We start from the raw sequence: 20080 nt of genomic DNA on the forward strand, positions 1-20080 counted from the left end.
GTCAGGTGTCTGAGCCTTGATCTCAGCTCAGGTCTTGATCTGAGGGGTCATGAGTTCAGGCCCCGTGGGGGGCTCTGCGCTGGGTGTGGAGTGTGGAGCCTGCTTAAAGAAGGAAAAATGGGGCGCCTGGGTGGCTCAGTCGGTTAAACATCCGACTTCAACTCAGGTCACGATCTCGCGGTCCGTGAGTTCGAGACCTGTGTCGGGCTCTGTGCTGATGGCTCAGAGCCTGGAGCCTGCTTCTGATTCTGTGTCTCCCTCTCTCTCTCTGCCCCTCCCCCACTCATGCTCTGTCTCTCTCTGTCTCAAAAATAAATAAACGTTAAAAAAAAAATTAAAAAAAAAAGGGAAGGAAAAATGTGTCCCCGACAAAGGGGCATGGCGAGGCCCCTTGGGACCACTCTAACGGCACCCTGGGTCCCGCCCCTCCCTCACACTAAGGGAGGCCGGATGACCAGCTCTCCCGAGGTTGGCCGAACACCCCATTGATCTGGACCCGGCAGCCCCGGATGAGGCCCACATGTGACCTCTAGACCAGACAGGTCCCCAGCACCCTGACACTTTCTAGACCATGACCAGCCATCGAATCTTTGCCATGTCAGTGACAAAGTCACGTCAAAAGCGGGTCCCAGCCGCGGGTGAACAATCATGATTGGGACTCTAGTAAACACTGAAAGTCACGTATTCAAAGGAAACATCTCAAAACAAGCAGAAACCACAGACCCTACTGTGTTTAAGCTCAGGGGGGCGGGGACCCAAGAATTCACAGTCCCCGGGGGTGGGGGGGCGGGGCCACACCCCATCCCCTGGTGCCCTGCCGGCAGCCTTGTCTAACTTCCCGATGAGACATGGGAGGGGCGGCCTGGCACAGAGCTCCTCGCCCTGGGGATGCTGGGATGTAGCTAGGGTGCCTCCAGACCTCCAAGCAGCTTCCCTGGGAACCTTGATGGATGGGGCCCGACGCCGGGGCCGTGCAGTAACCTCCACCAGTGTCTGTACCGCAGTATTTTCTGTCGGTATCTGTTCGTCTAGGAAGTTATCAAAGCGATCGGTTATCAAGGATCAGTGATCACATCATAGGAAATTTGAAACCCACAGAAAAAGGTTTCCAAGAGCGCTGTCTTTTTCCCTCTGGTGACCACGACAATTTATTAGCATTTTGGGCACGCCCGGGCATCTCTTCTCCCGTGCCTGTGACTTACCACGTGTTCAGACGTCTGTCACGCAGTTTGTGACTGTGCCTTTTTAAATTGGACGTCTGCTTTTATTGTCAGATGTAAGAGGCATTTGTAAGGCTGCTACTCCCTAAAAAAGAAAACGAGTAGTTTTCCGTTTTAAGCCGGGTTTGCGGAGGCTAATTTATGTACACGTTTCTTATGCGGAAGGGTTCTCCCTCTTCAGCGCACAGCTTTGCGAGTTTTTTGGCAAATGGACCGAGGCCAGTGCCCCCATACCCCCACCCCCGCCCCCCGAGTCAGCATCCTCTCCGCACCTCCCGCCCTCAGCGGACACTGACCTGCCTTCTGTCCCCTGCGGCCCTGTCCTTCCCAAGATGTCCCATAAATGGAACCCCACAGTGTGCACATTTTGTCGTCTGGCTTCCTCCACACAGCACGCCACTGTGTTCCCCGGCTCCCCCCCCCCGCCCCGGTGGACTGCCCCGTTGTTTCCAGTTCGGGGACGTCGTGGGAAAAGCTACCGTGACGGTCGGTGCACGTCTGGGTGTGGACGCATATTTCCGTCTCTGCCGCGTGAATACCCAGGCACGGGATCGCTGGCCAGTGCGAATTTGACTTTGTTACAAATTGCCCGTGTGTTTTCCGGTTTGGTTTCTTCCATTTTGCATTCCCTCCGGCAGGTGGGTGAGGGTCCCAGTGACCCGCGCCCCCCATTCTCACCAACGCTTGGTGTCGCCATTTTGATTGTAGCCATTGCCAGGTTTACGTTTGCATGTCTCTGATGACTTACTTGCCACCCACACGCCTTCTCTGGCGAAGTGTCTTTTGCTTATTTTTCAGTTGAGCGGATTATCTCGTTCTTGACTTCTGAGGGTTCTTCGCATAAGCTAGACACGAGTCGTCTCTCGGGGGTGTGCTTTGGAAGTATTTTCTCCCTGTCTGTGGCTCACCTGCTCCTTCTCCCAGCCTGGAAGAGCAGAGGCTTTAAATTTTGATGAAGCCCAATTAGTTAATTTGTTTTCATAGCTCATGCTTTTTACGTCCCCTCGAAGAAATCTTTGCCTGACCCAGGGTCGTGAGGATTCCCTCCTCCTGTCTTCTGCTCAGCTCTTCCGTGTGGCACATGACCGATTCCAAGTCAACGCCTGTCGTGGCATGAGACCCAAGCTCGGTCTGTTTGCACGACTGTCTCCAGCGGTCCCAGCACCACTGCTGAAAAGACGGCTCTCTCCCCTTCGAAAGAGTGTGTCATCTCAGTCACAAATCAATTGTGTGTGTGTGTGTGTGTGTGTGTGTGTGTGTGGCGTCGTCTCTATTTGTGGACTCCTGGTTCTGTTTCATTCAATCTACTCTGTCCTTTCACCGACATGACATTGTCTTGATGACGACAGCTTTATTATAGAAAGTCTTAAAATCAGATAGTGGGAATCCTTGTTCTTTCACAAATTATTTTGGCAATTTGAGGTCTTGTGGATTTCCATATCAAGTTTAAAATTAGTTTGTCAATTTCTGGGGAAAAAAATATACTTCCTGGGATTGGAATTGGAATCGCACCGAGTCTACAGATCTGTTTGGGGAGAACCGACACCTTAACAATATCGGATTTTCTGCCGAATAAACATGCCATCTCTCCCTGGTATCTTTTTAAAATGTGTACAGATGTGTATTGCTACACTGTTGAAATTGGGGGGGGAAAGGCCAGAAAACTGGAAAGAGCCTAATTGTGTATCAGTGAGGATTCTTAAATTAGGGCCCAGTCATCATTGAGAGTTCCATCTGGTCACTGAGAAGAACTGAGGGATTTCCATGTGCACTGGTATTTAGTATCTCTAAGACACAAGAAAATTAAGACAGAACGGGATCTACTAGGCTACTGTTTGTTTCTTAGACACAGACAAACATAATGCTATGTAAGCATGAATAGATCTGGAAAAACATGTAAGAAATAGCTGGTTGCTTGGGGAAGAGAATTGGAGGCCTGGGGACAGATGTGAGGAAAAGACACGGAGGGCGTTACTCCGGTTCAAGGAGAAAGTACTTTCCGATTTTTTGAGTAAGAACTTATTCAAGGGATAAGATGCTGTCAGTGGACATCTCAGAACAAAGTGGGGGAAAATGTCTCGCACGCAAACGAAAATTCCACTTCTGTTTTCCGGCACCTGTGTTTGCGAATGGACGTTAATTGCAGGTATTTCCACGGCCAGTGTGTGGGGGGGAAACAGAAGAGTTTGGAGCGAGGCCCACCGGTGGCCTCCCAGCCACGCCATGCACTGTGGCCGTGGGGCGAGCCAGTCCGGTGACCTGAGCTCCAGTGCTCGCGTGTATGACCCTGGAGTCGCGCACCCCCTTTCCAGGATGGCTCTCGGGCCTAGCGAGGGCAGGCGGACGAGGCCCCCGGACAACGCCAACCCCTCCCTCCCTTCTCCTGTGCTCACTATCTCGGAAGAGTCTTAGCCTTACACTCAAAAGCGGGCAGGGGCTCTGTGAATACATTAGGGAGCAGTAGTCGAGACTGGCTGCTATTTGCGGTTGGTTTCCCATTCGTCCCTCCCCATCGGGGGAGCCCCCCGTGAGCGGGCACCACCACACGCTTGGGCCCTCTGATGCCCCAGCTTTGCTCTCTCGATCCCGGCAGCGAGTGCCAGCACCAGATCGCGTCCATCGACGGTGAGATCGAGGCCTACAAGAAATCCATCGTGAAGGAGGAGGAGAAGAATGAGAAGCTGGCCGGCGTCCTGAACCGCACGGAGACGGAGGCCAGCCTGATGCAGAGGCTGACCACGCAGTGCCTGGCCAAGCAGCAAACCCTACAGAACGAGCTCAACACCTACCAGCTGGTGCTGCAGGACACCGAGGCCGCGCTGGGCCAGGCCCACGTGGTAGGACCGCATTCCCCACCCCGCAGGGCCGGTCCCCACGGCCTCCCCAACCGCGCCACCCCTGCGGCTTTCTTTCCAGGAGTACGCGACGGCCACGGGCGAACTGCAGACCGTCCACCAGACCATCCAAAGCGAGCTGGAGGAGAAGAGGAGGACAGATGCCTCCGTCGCGGAGAAGCTGCAGGAACACATTACCTCCAACAAGATGACCAAGTGCCTCCACAAGCTCATCCTGAAGCTCCAGAAGGAAAAGACCAACCTGGTACGCCACCGCTCGCCCGTGGCCGTGAGGGACGGGCGCCCGGGCTGGCGGGCGGGGCGGCGGCTCTCAGAGAGAACAGATCGCGCGCAGAGGAAGCGGGGCGAGCAAGGGGCCCTGGGCGTGTCCGTTCACTTTCCACTTGGTCCTAGTTCTAAAAGCAAGCATTTGGTGGTAGAAAAGCCTGGAAATAACCCCACCGTCCAGAGACGGCCTCTTCTAGCGTTTTGGTATATTTCCTTCTGGAACTCTTTCCAAACACCCACGCTCGCACCCGCCACCAAGTACGTGCACACACAACGACACACGCAAACACACGTGCATAGAAACATCCCCACGCGCACACGAGCCGGCACGCCCGCACAGGCACACACACTCGTGTGTGCCCACACGTGCACACACCTTGAACAACAGAGGACTCCGCGTGTCAGTTTTCAGTCCATTCGATTCCCTTGTCGTCAGTTTTACTGAAAAGTGACGCAGAGAGACAAGGGCGCAGGTAAGAAGCGTAGGACTCCGCTGATCTTCTCACCGTGTGTATACAGAGTTTTATTTAGCTTCCAGGCCACGCGCAACATACCATTTTCCGTGAAATATTCTCCAGAAACTTCCCTTTTTCCCTTCTGCATGACGTCTCATCATACGAATGTGTAGGTTTTAAGTACTGTAAACAACTCAGCACCGAACGGGCTTGCCCGACGGTTTTGTCCCACACTTCTGAGGAGAGAGCGCTACAGCGGAAACCCCGGGTCGAAGGGTAGGGGTGTCATCGGTGGGTGGGAGCCCCCAGAGCCTCTCCCCACCAGGCTTGGCCGTCGGGGCCCGGGACCCCCTCCGACAAGGCCTCTCTCTTGTTCCAGGGGTCTTAGTTTACTCTGAGCTGTGGTCACGGGTCCCTGTGTCCTTCAAAAAGCAATTCTATACTTAAATTGCTTCTTCTTTGACCCTTCCCATGGTATGGGCCCCCCGGGGACCCCCCGGAGGCTGCCTCGGCCTGCAGCAGGCCTAGGGCCCATCCCGGCAGACGGCCCGCCCCACGGCCCCCACTCGAGTCTCAGGAGGAGAGGTGACCCACTCAGCCTGCCTTGCTCTCCAGCCCCTACCAGAAGCTTCCATCTGAGGGGCGGGAGATGAAGGGGACCGTGGGCCCCTCCTGGCCTTAGGCTAAGAGCATTAAGTCCCGCTCCCGCGCGATCCTGGCCTCTGTCTTCACTCTCTCCTCGTACGAGAAACTTGGCAGGTGTCAGAGGATTGAATCTAAGCATTTATTACAATGAGCGCAAGGTGGTTGGGGAGCCAGAAGCCGTGCCCCTAAATGTCGGCCGTTGATCGGTTGATCGCCATTGCTGTCAGGTGGATACCGGCCAGGAGGAGGCCCGGCTGGTGGGGCTCACCTATCCTTCCGGGAGGGCAGGGCTGCTGTCTCCCCGGCCGGCAGCCTAGGCACGCCACCCTCCCGGGCACCCGGGAGGAGGGCAGCTTGCTCCTGGCCTGGTTACACCAAAGAAGTGGGGAGACGGGGCTCGGCTGGGTGTCCACAGGAGGTCCTGTCTGACGCCGGGGGCATTCCATTCATCCTTCCTCTGGGAAGTGGGGGCAAGACTACCTGCTGGGAGCAAAACTAGGGGCCCACGCTGTCCTGGAGAAGCTAAGGAGCACGGTGTGTGTGAAGCCAGCCTTCCTGCGAGGATGCAGGGGGGGCCCCAGCCACCTCTGCAGGTGGCACATGTACTACCACCGATGACCAGCGGAGGGCAGTAAAGGGTCTTGGTCCCTCAACTGTCCATCGTGATTGCCCAAGAGTTCCAAGTCCTGCTCCTGAAAGGGGGTGTTTTTGCCAAACTGTTCAGAAAGCCCCCTGGGATCTGGAGCTGGGGCCCAGGGGGCGGACAGGCACGGGTCAACCAAGAGTCTACAAGTTAGTTCAGGAACAGTACTGACATCCCAGGAGAGGCCAGGGCGTTCTCAACACGAGTGAACGGTCCAGGAGCAGAGCCGGGGGAGTCCAGAGAGCCTGGCTCGTCCGGCTGGTGACCAGAAGGGGACTTAGGAATTGGAATCTCATAGGGCTGCAAGCTCGGGGGCAGAGTGGGAGGCGGGAGCCCCTGTGAAGACCAGGGCACCGCAGATGGTCTCGGCAAAGGAAGAGACCGGGGGCTTAGCCAGAGCTCAGAGGACGGGAGGGTTCGGGAGCATTTCCACGGGGACCTGGGTGACCGAGGTGCTGGAAGGTTCTGCCCCTACTGGGCAGGCTCCGGCTTTAACACCGAGGAACGTTGGGTGTCCTGCCGAGCCACCCACGGTGGCCGGTCAGAGGGTGCACCTCGGAGGACGGGGAGTCGACGGGAGACGGGGACAGGGAAAGAGCTGAGGATGTACGTGGGCAGGAGTGGTGGGCACAGCCATGGTCCAGGGAAGAGGCCCCATTTCCAAAGGGAGCCTGAGCGGCCGCGCCTGCTGCTATAAATATCCCTACAGTAAACTCTACGTCACCGGAGAGATGGAGGGAATCCTCCTGAGAGCCAACAAGAGAGGCAGGGGGAGCTGGTCAAGACCTTCAGGACAGCGGGCACGCCCTGCAGAGGCGCCCAGCCATGGGCTGCAGCTCCTGACCGATGACATGAGAACAGGGGCACCTGGGTGGCTCCGTTGGTTGGGCGGCCGACTTCGGCTCAGGTCATGATCTCACAGTTCATGAGTTCGAGCCCCGCGTCGGGCTCTGTGCTGACAGCTCAGGGCCTGGAGCCTGTTTCGGATTCTGTCTCCGTCTCTCTGCCCCTCCCCCACTATGCGCTGTGCCCCCCTCTCTCTCTCTGTCAAAAATAAATAAACATTAAAAGACAATGACATGACAATAGAAGTCAAGCTTTAGCTAATTAAAAAGGAGCTTACGAATCTATGTGTAGAGTATGATTCTGTTTCTGGTTCTGGGGGTAAGGAAGGGGGATTATATGCGAAGACTGGCAGGAAGGAAGGCTGGCCGTGTGGCAGGCGTTCAAGGAAATGACAGTCCGGCCAGCTCATCTGGAGCCCCCACCCAGGGGGGAGAGACGTTCAGACACGTTTCCTTTTGCTAATTCAGGTGACACATCTCTCCAAAACTGACGGCAACGTTGCCCAGACCACCCTGGACATCACGAACACCAACTGCAGGCTGGACGCCCATCAGAAGACTCTGGCCGAGCTAGACAAGGAGGTGAAAAAAGTCAATGACCTCATCACCAACAGCGAGAACGAGATCTCCAGACGCACGATCCTGATCGAGAGGAAGCAGGGCCTCATCAACTTTTTCAATAAGCAGCTGGAACAGATGGTCTCCGAGCTGGGGGTAAGACCTCGGGGGGGGGGGGGGAGAGGCCGCCCCTGCTCGGTGTCCGTGCCTGGCCGTCTCCGCAACTCCTTAGGTTCAGAATTGAGCCTTCCCCGCCCCTTTTACGGGTGAAATGGCATACCCACGGGGCACGACCCCAGTCAGGGGCCGTCCGCGGACCTCCTTCCGCCAAGGGCCCGACAGCAAACATTTCAGGCCAGGTGGTCGCTGCCGAAGCTACTCACCCCTGCTGTCCGGCCGGCGAGGCAGGCGATTAAGTAAATGGATGTGCACAATTAAACTTTATTTATGGCCCCTGAAGTGTGAATGCCATGTAACTCTCACCTGGCACACAATTTTCTTCTTTCTCGTCGTACAAAGACAGTGGGTGGGATCTGACCCTCGGACCGCTGCTCTACGTGAGGGGGTCTGATGAGTTTGAGGCTTGAAGTGCTATAGGCCACCCAGGTATCCCCAGCCTGGGGCCCTAACTCCGGGCTTCCGGTCCGGGAGTAAGACGGGAGACCCCAAACACCAGGGAGCCTTCTCAAAGCTGCAACCCACACGGGTCCTACGAGAGTACAGACCCCGACCCGTGACAGTCTGCTGGTAAAAGACAAATTGATGGGGCGCCTGGGGGGCTCGGTCGGTTGAGCGTCCAACTTCGGCTCAGGTCACGATCTCACTGGTTCGAGCCCCGCGTCGGGCTCTGTGCTGACAGCTCAGAGCCTGGAGGCTGCTTCCGAGTCTGTGTCTCCCTCTTTCTCTGCCCCTCCCCTGCTTGTGCTCTGTCTCGCTCCAAAATAAACATTTTTTTTAATTAAAAAAAAAAGACAATTTGCAAAGCCCCTTTGGGTGACGGAGTTCCCCCAACCCTGCCCTTGGCCCCACAAGGCTGTGACGTGGTGGAGAAGGCCTCCCGAGACCCGTGTCTCCCACAGTGGGTCAGGGAGGCATATGGCGGGAGCCCGGTGCCCCAGAGGAAACGTCCCCAGTCATCCTCGCACAGATGGGTGATCTCCTGGCCCCCTCCCCTGCCCACCCGGAGAGCACCCCTCTGGAAACAAGGAGGCTCAATTTGCTTTTTTGTGACCGTCCCTCGTAGGGAGAAGAAGTGGGGCCTCTGGAGCTCGAAATCAAGCGGCTGACCAAGCTGATCGAAGAGAACAACAGCAGCGTGACACAGGCCCAGGTGACCTGGCTGCGCCTGCAGCAGGAGATGGTCAAGGTCACCCAGGAGCGGGAGGAGCAGCTGGCTTCCCTGGATACGCTCACGAAGGAGGTCCACATCCTGGAGCAGTTGAAACTGCGCATAGAAAGTAAGCGCTCGGCGTCTGGGGAGCGGGACCCACCGCCTACTTTTCACGAAACCACAAGGATCACGGCACCTCTCGTAAACGTGAGCTGTTGCCCTGACCGCCAGCCCCGCGGCCGGCACGCTGGATCTGTCCAGTTCTCGGATGGAAGGGTGCTTCCGGAGAGAGGACCGTGGAAGGCCCACCATCCTGCCCAAGGCAGGATGTTTCCAGCGTGACTGGAAACGCAGAGACGCAGCTCCCAGCGGGTCCCCCTCTGGGGGGCGGGGCGGGGCGGGGCCGCCTCGTGCCCCGAACTCGGGGCTGCGAGATGGGGAATCTTTCTTCCTCTCCGGCGGAACCTGGAAAACCCGTCCCACCACGGGCTCCCAGACGGTGTAAAAACCAGGGGTCTCTAATGTGCTGGAGTGTCCAGTAGGGTGAGACGGGCATCCTTCCCGGCCGCCACCCCCTCCCCGGGGCCCCCGCTGAGGCACCCTGATCCCCCACCTGGTCGCACGTGGTCTCCAACCAGAGATCCACGCAGGTCAGCCCGGCCACGCGGCCCCACGGGAAATGCTGCTAAGTGGCCCCGGGGCCCATTTCTTTCTTTCTTTTTTTAAAAAAAATTTTTAATGTTTACTTATTTTTGAGGGGGGTGGGAGGGGCAGAGAGAGAGGGAGACACAGAATCCAAAGCAGGTTCCGGGCTCCGAGCTGTCATCACAGAGCCCGACGCGGGGCTCGAACTCACAAACCGCGAGATCATGACCTGAGCCGAAGTCGGACGCTTAACCGACTGAGCCCCCCAGGTGCCCCCCGGGGCCCATTTCTTCCCAGGGGTCCTGCTGCCTTCCTGGCCTGCCCTGGGGTCGTCCAAATCCCACTGTTGAAGATTAGGGTGGTTGTTTTCTGCCCCAACCCCCGCCCCTGAGCTGGGCAGGCTGGTGTAGGGGGCAGAGCCAACCTCTCCGGGAGACCCAGGAGCACCAGCCACGTCCCCAAGGTTACTCTCAGGGCAGGGGGCTTGCCCCCCACCATCTCGTCCCCTCACCTGCTGGCCGTCCGCACACAGGGGTCCTTTCCGTTCCCTCAAAGGGCCAGGCTTCGGAAACGGAGCGGCCAGGGCTGTGACGGGGAGCGGGGGCTTCTCTGGGGACATGGCTACCCCCGCGTCCCCTCTGCCGCAGACAAGATCGATCAGGAGAAGAAGGAGCAAAGGGAGATTGAGTGCCACATAAGGGGCCTGGAAAACGAGCTGAGGAAGATCAACGTGCTGGCAAACAGGAGTCGGTGCAGCTCCGAGGAGCTACAGCAGAACAACCTGGTGACCGAGAAGGACTTCGTGGGCTCCCTGAAGGTCAGGGCCCGAGGGCACGGGCTGGCGGAGGGAGGGCGCGCGGGTGGGCGCTCACGTCCCCCGGCGTCACCCACAGCCGGCCGCGCCCCTGTCCCCACGCAGGCCTCGGAGAGGGAGACCATCGAGATGCAGGAGAGGTTGGACCAGCTCCAGGCGGAGAAGGCGGCCACGCTGAACAGCCTGGTGGAGGCGGAGTGAGTGCCACTGTGGTGTCACCGCCCCTGCAGCCCAGGGGCGCCCACCGTCCACTACACCTGCCTGGGGAGGGGTTCTGGAGCCAACACTGGGCTGGGGGGTCCCAGGAAAGACCTGGTGTCACCACACGGTTCCAGCCGCCCGCCCTCGCCAAGCCAGTCATCGGGGGAAAGCGAGTGGCTCTTTCGGACAAGCGTTAAAAGTTACATTATTGCTGTGATGTCTGACGGCCAGAGTAATCCACCCCCAGCTGTAAGCATTCTACGCTAGAACAATCTGTGCAGAGCAGACAGGGAAAGTCACGTTGTTGTCCCAACCCCCTTCCCTTACCGGAACCCACGGTGTTCGTGTCTTTCCTCTCTGCTTGCTTTTTATTTTATTTTATTTTATTTTTTTATTTATTTTTTAACATTTATTCATTTTTTTTTTAATTTTTTTTCAACGTTTTTTTTATTTATTTTTGGGACAGAGAGAGACAGAGCATGAACGGGGGAGGGGCAGAGAGAGAGGGAGACACAGAATCGGAAACAGGCTCCAGGCTCCGAGCCATCAGCCCAGAGCCCGATGCGGGGCTCGAACTCACGGACCGCGAGATCGTGACCTGGCTGAAGTCGGACGCTTAACCGACTGCGCCACCCAGGCGCCCCTAACATTTATTCATTTTTGAGAGACAGAGACAGAGCATGAGCGGGGAAGGGGCAGAGAGAGGGAGACACAGAATCCGAAACAGGCTCCGGGCTCGGAGCGGTCAGCACAGAGCCCGACGCGGGGCTCGAACCCACGGACCGTGAGATCCTGACCTGAGCCGAGGTCGGACGTTCAACCGACTGAGCCACCCAGGCGCCCCTCTGCTTGCCTTTTAAACAAAAATGGGGGTGTTCTCTATGCTGCCCTTGGAAGCAGAGTCACGTATTTTCTGTGGACCGACGTCTGCAGTGGGAGCTGGGCTGCTGAGCCTCTCCTCTGCGGGCATACGTCCCATTGGTGAGGCTGGACCTCATGGCCTAAGCCCCTCCCAAAGGTGACACCTTCCACCACCGTCACACGGGGCGTCAGGGGGAGCGGCGAGGGACACAAATGTGGAGACCGGGGCACGGGCGTAGGTCTTCGCTGATACTGCAACTTTTTCTTCCAAATGAAGTGTGGTTGACACACGGTGTCCCACTGGCCCCAGGGGTGCGCACTGTGCTCACCACTAGGGTAGCTGCGGGCCGTCACCACCCGACGCCGTTACACCACCACTGATGACATTCCCCTATGCTGTGCCTTCCGTCCCGTGACTCACTCGTTCCGTAATCTTTGCGAATATCCTAGTAGCTTCTGGGCTGTTGGCCCGTGCAGGCTTTTTCTTACGTCGACTCCTATCACGTTCGTGTTCTTTTCTTGGTTCCCCTGCAGCTGCCTGATCCGCTCTGTCCGTCTCTCTTTTTACGCCCGCGGTCTGTCTGCATCGCGGGCTGGCAAACCCTTGCTGCAAAGAGCCAGACTGTAAATGTTTTCGGCTTTCGGAGCCACACAGCCCTGTTTGAAGCCAGTTGAAGTCTGCCGTCGCAGCTCGTGAGCCGCCGTGGACAACACGTAGCAAACGGGTGTGGCTGTGCTCCAGTAAATCTATTGGTGGACGCCGTAATTTGAATTTTATGTCCTTTTTCTGCACGCGGTCTTTGAAATCTGCCGTGTGTCTTATACTTCTGGCACATCTCAATTCAGACTTGGCCAAGTTCAAGCGCCCCGTAGCCACGTGTGGCTGGGGCACCCTGTTCAGTGGGGCAGGAGAGGCCATTGCTGGCAGCTGGTCTGGCCGTGGCCGTGGCTGTGGGTCCAGGTTCCTCCTGCCGTGCTCGCCCCCCTTGGTCCCTAGCAAACCAGATGGTGGCCCCCGTCCCCACCCAGGGTGTCGGAAGGTGGACTTGGCACTACTGGGAAGGTAGTTGGGTGCCTTCGAGGCCCAGCCTGTGAGCCGCACCTGCCCTCCAAGCCCACGTCGGGTGCTGTAGTGGGGAGAGACTGCCCCTGCCCCTGAGCACTGTGTGAGGAGCATGGCTCTGGGGCACAGAGGGGAGAGGGAGGAGGACTGCAAAATTCTACCCTCCCCGAGGGTGCCAGTCCACAGAGACTCAGGGGGCTTCGGGTCCCACTCTGGTCTCCGGGGCACGACTGCCCCCTTTGCCCTGGGTTGGGTGGGCTGGCAGGAACTTCAGAGGGCACATTGGCCCAGGGTTTTATGCCGGCCTGCTGGTCCCAGAACAGGGGAAATTTGTTTCTGTTTAACAGTTGAGCCCGTCACCCGGTGCCTGGGTATTTATTTATTAAAAAAAAAATTTTTTTTAAACGTTTATTTATTTTTGAGAGAGAGAGAGAGAGAGAGAGAGAGAGCATGAACGGGGGAGGGTCAGAGAGAGAGGGAGACACAGAATCTGAAACAGGCTCCAGGCTCTGAGCAGTCAGCACAGAGCCTGACGCGGGGCTCGAACTCACGGACCGCGAGATCATGACCTGAGCCAAAGTCGGACGTTCAACCGACGAAGCCACCCAGGCACCCCTGCCTGGGTATTTAAATACGCCATGTGGGAGCGAGACAGAGCCGGGTCCAAGGTACTGGGCCCCCTGCTCTGAGCCCACCCCAGACCTGCCTTCCACCCACCCGCTGTGGGTCCCGATTTGGAGTGAGCACTTAAGAGCATGGGCTCACAGAAGCCACAGAAAGAAATCCCCTTAATTTCGCCCTCTCTCACACTACCTCTCCCACCTTTAAAGACACCAGATCATGCTTTGGGAGAAAAAAATCCAGCTTGCGAAAGAGATGCGTGCATCGGTGGATTCCGAGACGGGCCAGACGGAGATCCGAGCCATGAAGGCGGAGATCCACAGGATGAAGGTGGGTGGGAGGAGGGTGGCGTTGGTGGGGGGAGTGCTGGTGGGCCTGGCCTCACTGGGGGAGGGCCCCACGGGAACCGCACGGGCCACCCTGGCCCGCGGCACGGACGTCACCCCTCAGCTCCAAGCACAAGCACCACCAGCTGCTTCCTTGCCGACCTCCTGTCCACGGTCTGTCCTCTTCCGTCCTTCCTGCACGGAGATAATCGGACGCCACCAGACACACGCAGCCGTGTGCGCGGTATTTTCACGATTTCACGAGGCGCTTGGATCCTGACCCCGGGGCAGCCAGCGCACTCTGGCCTTCCTGCGTGCCGGTGGCGTGGCGAGCCCCGAATCTCATGACCCATTTATTGAGCAGAAGGTGCCTCACTCAGTCAAAAGTGCTCCGAGACTGCACCCGTCTCCTCCCTCGGAGCCTCCCTCGTTCGTTCTCCACCGTCATCTTGAGTCAGATTTCATGACCTCACGAAAGGCTGGTAATTAGATCCCAGGCTATCACTGAGCCTGAAGAGACTGGAAGAGTAGGCAATAAAAACAAACACTCGTCACTGCCACAGCCCGGCTTTTAATCAGGACCCCTCTGGCTGTGCCGTTCAGGGGAATTCTGATCAAATGCGTGAGCCTCTGATAAGTGTTTAAAACCCTCCACTTAATTGACTGTTCAAACCACACAAGCCACATATGTTGTGGCTGCAGCAGGTCGAACCCCCGCCAAACGCTCGCACACGGGCACACAGGGACCGCCTTCTCCCTGCCTGCTTTTTGTCCCTGAACAAAAATAGGATCCGTACGTCCAGCTCAGCAATTTATTTATTTATTTATTTATTTTTAAATGCTATGGACAGGGGTGCCCGGGCGACTCAGTCGGTTGAGCGCCCGACTCTTGATTTCGGCTCAGGTCACGATCCCAGGGTCGTGGGATCGAGCCCTGCGTTGGGCTCTGCGCTGTGGGTGGAGGCTGCTTAAGATCCTCTCTCTCTCTCCGCCCCGTCCCCCCGCACATGCGCGCACTCTAAAATAAGTAATAATAATAACGATAAGAATAGTAATATGGACATTAACCCAGTCTTTAGCGGTTACAGAATGTTCCGCGGTTGTATCCTAACTCCTTGGAACATTCCCGGGTTGATGAGTTCAGACTATGCCCAGTCCCCCATGGTGCCTCGTCACCATGAACAACGTTCCAACAATATCCTCTCTCACTGGGGTGTGCTTGTTTTCTGTAGACTAGGTGCCCAAAGCGGGATTACGGGGTGAAAGAGTGTCTCCGTGCTTGACTAGACCCCCCCGCCACGGGCCACTTTTCCAAAAGGCACTTTGCGAATGACCACGTCCGTACGGCCTTGGCCCACAGGCCTTGATTCGTAAACTGCGGCTTTTAAGTGAGCTCGCCCTTTGTGGCATACCGTCCTGTGAGTCGTGACAAAAACACGGTGCCACGTAACCACCACCGCTTTGTGACACACAACACTGCCGTAGCCCTCAAGTTCCCTCGCGCCCCCTGGGCTGAGCTTCCCGCACCCCCGTCCCTGAAGTTCCCAGAACGTCACATAAGCGGCTCCTGTGGCGTGAAGCATTTTCAGTGTGGCTTTGCTCACCTGTCCTCATGTCTTTGAGACTCATCATGGTGGCGAGGACCCAGTCTGTTCTCTACGCCCGGTTCTGGTGGCCCATCTAAGAAATCGTTGCCCGGCCCAAGGTCACGAAGATTCTTCTAGAAGCTTCATAGTTTCACATTTCCCATTACGATCCATGATCTACTTTGGTTGGGTTTTTTTTTTTTTTTTCCCATGCCCTAGTTTGAGTTAATTTTTGTATATGGTGTGAGTCGTGGTTTGAGGCTAACTCCCCTACCTTGGGATGTCCCATCGTGTCGGCCCCGGGTATTGTAAGGACTGTCCTTGTTGAAGTCAGCTGACCGTGTTGGGTGGGTCTATTTCTGGATTTCTGGGCACTCTGCTGTGTCCTCCCGACTGCGTGCCTGCCCTGCCCCCCATCCTACATGGTCTACACCACTGCAGCTCACCGTTTACGTGAGCTTGTTTTGTTTACACGGCGTCTTTTCCCTCTCCATAAAAATTGAAGAATCGGCATGTGAATCTCTACAAAGGCGCCTGCAGGACCGTGCTCAGGCCACCCTGAGCCCGTAGGTTGGTTTAGACCGTCCGGCATCTCTCCATGGCTGGTTTTCAGCCCGTGAACACGGCGCGCCCCCTTGGCGTATTTCGGTCTTGTCTGTCTTGTTGCCAGCATCCGGTCCTCGCCTGTTGGTTAGGTTTCTACCTGAGTATTTCCAGTTTTCTGGTGCTAAAGTCACTGGTACCTTTTCACTTTTTCAATTTCAAGTTGCTCACTGCTTACAGAAATGCGACGTTTATTTACTGCCTTTGTTTGCGTGATTTTGCTAAACTCGCTGTTTGTTAGGGTTTTTTTTTTTTAATGTTTTATTTATATATTTTTGAGACAGAGAGAGACAGAGCATGGGCAGGGGAGGGGCAGAAAGAGAGGGAGACACAGAATCCGAAGCAGGCTCCAGGCTCCGAGCTGTCGGCACAGAGCCCGACGCGGGGCTCGAACTCACGGAGTGTGAGATCATGACCTGAGCCAAAGTCGGACGATTGATCAACTGAGCCACCCAGGCGCCCCTGTTTATCTTTTTCTATTTTGAACCCACTTTTCTGAAGCAGAACTTACCCACAATCAGATGGACTTATTTTAAATGTCTAGTTGGACGGGTTTAGCACGGGCCCACATCGACACCCCCACACCCGAGACAGAACACTCCCGCCGCTCGAGAAAACCCTGCGTGGCCCCTACGGTCAGCCTCCTCGACAACCGGGGCCCCAGCCCTGGTCCCACAGACCCTTAACTTCACCATCTTACAAAACCACGAGTAAGAAATCAACCTACCGTCCCTGTGCTGCTCCGGAAATCCCAGCCAGGCTGCGAGCCGTGTCCTCTGTCTGCCAACCCCCCTTGGCCTCTGGCCCTTTCTAGTTTCCTGTTGCCCGTGCATTCTTTTTTTTTTTTTTTTTTTTTTTTTTTTTTTTTATTTTTTTTTTTCAACGTTTATTTATTTTTGGGACAGAGAGAGACAGAGCATGAACGGGGGAGGGGCAGAGAGAGAGAGGGAGACACAGAACCGGAAACAGACTCCAGGCTCTGAGCCATCAGCCCAGAGCCCGACGCGGGGCTCGAACTCACGGGCCGCGAGATCGTGACCTGGCTGAAGTCGGACGCTTAACCGACTGCGCCACCCAGGCGCCCCGCCCGTGCATTCTTTACGTGGACCTGAAAATCGTTCTGACCAGCTGGCGATGCCCCCCCATCCCTGTGTCCCCGGGCGCATCCCCCTCGTCCCCGTGCCGGTCCGGGGCTCCGTGGAGCTGCGCTGACCGTGCCTCAGTCTCCCTCGCCGCCCCTCTGCCCTGTGTGCCCAGGTCAGGCACGGGCAGCTGCTGAAGCAGCAGGAGAAGATGATCCACGACATGGAGCTGGCCATCGCCCGCAGAGAGACCATCTCCACCCAGGCCGAGGGGCAGCGCAAGACGGACAAGAAGCTGCTCACCCGGACGGACTTCCACCGCAAGCAGACAGAGCTGCGACGCAAGATCAGGGACGTTCACAAGGTAGGGGAGCTGTGGTAGGTGAAGGCTCACGGGACACGGAACCTGGCCTCGGAGCCCCACCGGCGTCCGGCCAAGCTCTTGCGCGCGGGGCTCGGGCACGTTGCCTGACAGCTCTGTGCCTCGGCTTCCTCACCTGTGAAACGGGCACTCGTCTGGTGGAGTCGTGCAGAGGATCCCATGGAGGGTGCTGGAATAGCCCCCGTAGGTGTAAATCCTGCATAAGGACAGAGTAGCCCGAAATGAAAGGCTTGACCCAATTCCTCATTTGGGAGTTACTGGAGGCGGCAGAGTGGCCTTTTCTTGGTCCTTCTTGGCCGGTCCTCTCTGCCATGCTGGTCATTCGTGAGGTCCATCCCTCTCCATCCCTGGGGCTCCCACACCTGCCCAGAACCTGCCCCCCGCCACGCCCGACTCCTCAGCTCCAGCAACAGGTGCGCGTACCCAAGTCCTCCTACCGCACACCATGCCCAGCAAGGCCTCTGGCGTTTGTGCCCAGAATGGCCCTTTTCCTCCCTGCCAGCGCATCCCAGATTCTCCCCTGTCCCCGGCTAGACCCTGAGAGTCACCTGGTCACCTCTCCTTTATTCATCCACTGGACCCCACCAGCTGCTTCCTCTGGGAACCACCTCCAGCCACCTGACCTCAGAGGAATGGAACCAGACCTCCCCCACTCCCTCCCAGCCCTGCCGCTGGCCTCCCTCACTGCCACTCCCGGCCCCCCACCCTGCGAGGCCTTAGCTCCCGCCCAGGCATCTGCTCCCAGCCTTGGCATGCAGCTGCTCAGCTGCCCCTGGGCCCTGGGCCCTGGCAGATGGACCTCCTGCAAGACAGGGGCCCCAGAACCGCTCAGGCCCCCATGTCTCTGCCCAAGCCATGCCTGCCTCTGGAGAGCGGTCTGCAGTGTGGGCTTACCCGCGCCCCGGCGTCTCACTGGGACTCGCCCCTCTGGGTCCTGGTTCCCGAGGGGCAGGGACTCTCTCCATCCTCATGGGAACCCTCCCCAGAGTATATCCTTCTAGCCTGACTCTGTCCACTAAATAACCACGTCCCGGCACGGTCCCCAGGCCACCGAGGAGTGCACCAAAGCCATCTCGGAACTGGAAGAAACGCAAAAGCACATGAGCAACTCCCTCCTGGAGAAGCAAGAGCAGCTGTCAAAGATGCAGTCCAGGACCGACGAGCTCGAGGCCAGCCTGGGCCAGCTCCTGGCCCTCAAGCAACAGGTAGGCACGTCCCCCGAGCCAGCAGGGCCACAAGAACCCGGGCGTGGAGTCTGCCCCTCGCAGCAGCCACTCTGCCTCCTCGGGCGCGCCTCCTCCCGACCCGCTTCGCCCAGGGATCACAGCGCCGCCAGCCGCTTTGGGATTCCTGGCTCATCTCGTCTTCTCTAACCATCTAATGACACCGCGCATCCATTGTGGGCCAGGCGCTGTCCTGGGTGCTAAGGCTACAGACCAGACCAGGACAGAGAATGATCCCTGCCCTCCTGACCGTCACATTTGAGGGGCAGAGGAACAGATGGTGAACACAATGAATGAGAATTAGGTGGTGGTAAATACTCTTGGGAAAAAGCAGAGAAGGGGCCTCGGGGTTGGATGGGGGGTCTGAGAAAACATTGTGGAGTCCAGACTTGAAGGGGGTGAGGGGGTGAGCTGCCGGCTGGGTAACGCAGGGCAGGAGACCACTCTAGGGGCAGCCAGAGAACAGTGATCGGGTGATCATGGCTTCGGACTCTTCTCGGGGAGGCGGGAAGACAGGGGAGGGCTGGGGGCTGAGGAGTGGCTCGGGTCTTAGCAGGACCGCTCTGGCTCTGACGTTGAGTGTGTGGGACGGAAGGGTGGAGGGTAGACACCGGAGGCTGTTTGAGATGCCACATGGACCAGGGCAGTAGCCGTGAGGCTAGTGAGAAGCTGTCGGATTCTGCGTACAATTTCAGCCGCCCCCGTGGGCTTTCCCGCCAGATCGGATGTGGTGTGAGCAGAAGAGAGGGGCCAGCTGAGTCTGCCGGGTCCAAGCCTGATCAGCCCAGACAGGGGAGGTAGCGAAAAGTGTCCGCTCTGGGGGCGGGCACCTGGCAGCGTTAAAGGTCTCTCAGACGACGGGCGAAGGAAAAGGGTCTGAAAAGCACACATCTGCCTCTTCTCCACGGTTTGGAGAATCTCTCTCCTTCACCCTTCTCCACCTGGCATTTCCTCGAGTCCTGACTCCGTGTGGGGGCAAGCCGGTGTCCTATTTTCAACCTGCCTAACCTGATGCGGGGTCTCTATTCCCACCCAAGAACCTCTCGGAGCTGGTGGCCCTGCAGACGCGCCTCAAGCACCTCCAGGCGGTGAAGGACGGCAGGTACGTGTTCCTGTTCCGCTCCAAGCAGTCGCTGCTGGCGGAGCACAAGCGCTTGGACAACCGGCTGGCCGTCATCAGCACCATCCTCCACCACGTGAAGGACGAGTACCCCCAGTTCCAGGAGGCCCTGCTCAAGGTCAGCCAGATGATCGCCAGCAAGCTCGAGCCATCTGGGTCCTCCTAGAGAGCAGCCGGGACCTCCCCCCAGCCTGCTCCCATGGAAGAGAGCAGAATTTTGTGTATGATCAGGGACTTAGAACGTTCGTGTCACCGAAAGCCACGTCCACCCTCAGAGAGGTCCTTTAAGACGAATAGGCAGGCCAGCATGGCGTGATTCTTTCAGCCACCAGCAATTTCCACTAAGGCCATCCCCACCCCACCCCCCTCCCGCTACGTTTCCGGTGGCATTTCAGAGGTGGGGTGTCTCCCACCCCGCGCTGGACTCGAGGTCCAAGCGGCGCCCGGGTTCGGGGAGGCTCCCGCCTCCGCCCTTGACAGGCCTGCTCACCGTCACGGTCCAGGGTGCGGGGTGCAGCGGGAGCGCCCCACGGAGAGCGCGGGTGGGACGGGCGCCCCCAGGACGCACCTGCCCTGCGCCTCCCCAGCGGCCCCCGCCCTAAAAGGGCCTACGAAACAATTTCGCTTTCCAACTTTTCAGCGAAAAATAAAACTTTTTCTGAATATGGGGGAAAGGCGTATTTCTCCGGGAGCGCGTCGGAAACCGGCCCCGCCCGCGCCGCACCCTCGCCCCGC

The 20080-nt window shown here is 57.6% G+C and overlaps 1 protein-coding gene across 1 annotated transcript in view; it reads left to right on the plus strand.

The window, feature by feature from the left end:
- Positions 1–20035, plus strand: part of CCDC40 (coiled-coil domain containing 40) — a 42892-nt gene extending 22857 nt beyond the window's left edge. Inside the window, 10 exon segments of the mRNA XM_030296691.1 lie at positions 3814–4057; positions 4137–4319; positions 7399–7644; positions 8732–8945; positions 10111–10280; positions 10383–10474; positions 13233–13353; positions 16796–16984; positions 18049–18207; positions 19263–20035. Coding sequence (XP_030152551.1) covers positions 3814–4057; positions 4137–4319; positions 7399–7644; positions 8732–8945; positions 10111–10280; positions 10383–10474; positions 13233–13353; positions 16796–16984; positions 18049–18207; positions 19263–19511 — 1867 coding nt within the window. The 3' untranslated portion in view covers positions 19512–20035.
- The last annotated feature ends 45 nt before the right edge of the window (positions 20036–20080 follow it).

Source organism: Lynx canadensis, chromosome E1 (genome assembly GCF_007474595.2).
Source record: "Lynx canadensis isolate LIC74 chromosome E1, mLynCan4.pri.v2, whole genome shotgun sequence".
NCBI classification, from domain to species: Eukaryota; Metazoa; Chordata; class Mammalia; order Carnivora; family Felidae; genus Lynx; species Lynx canadensis.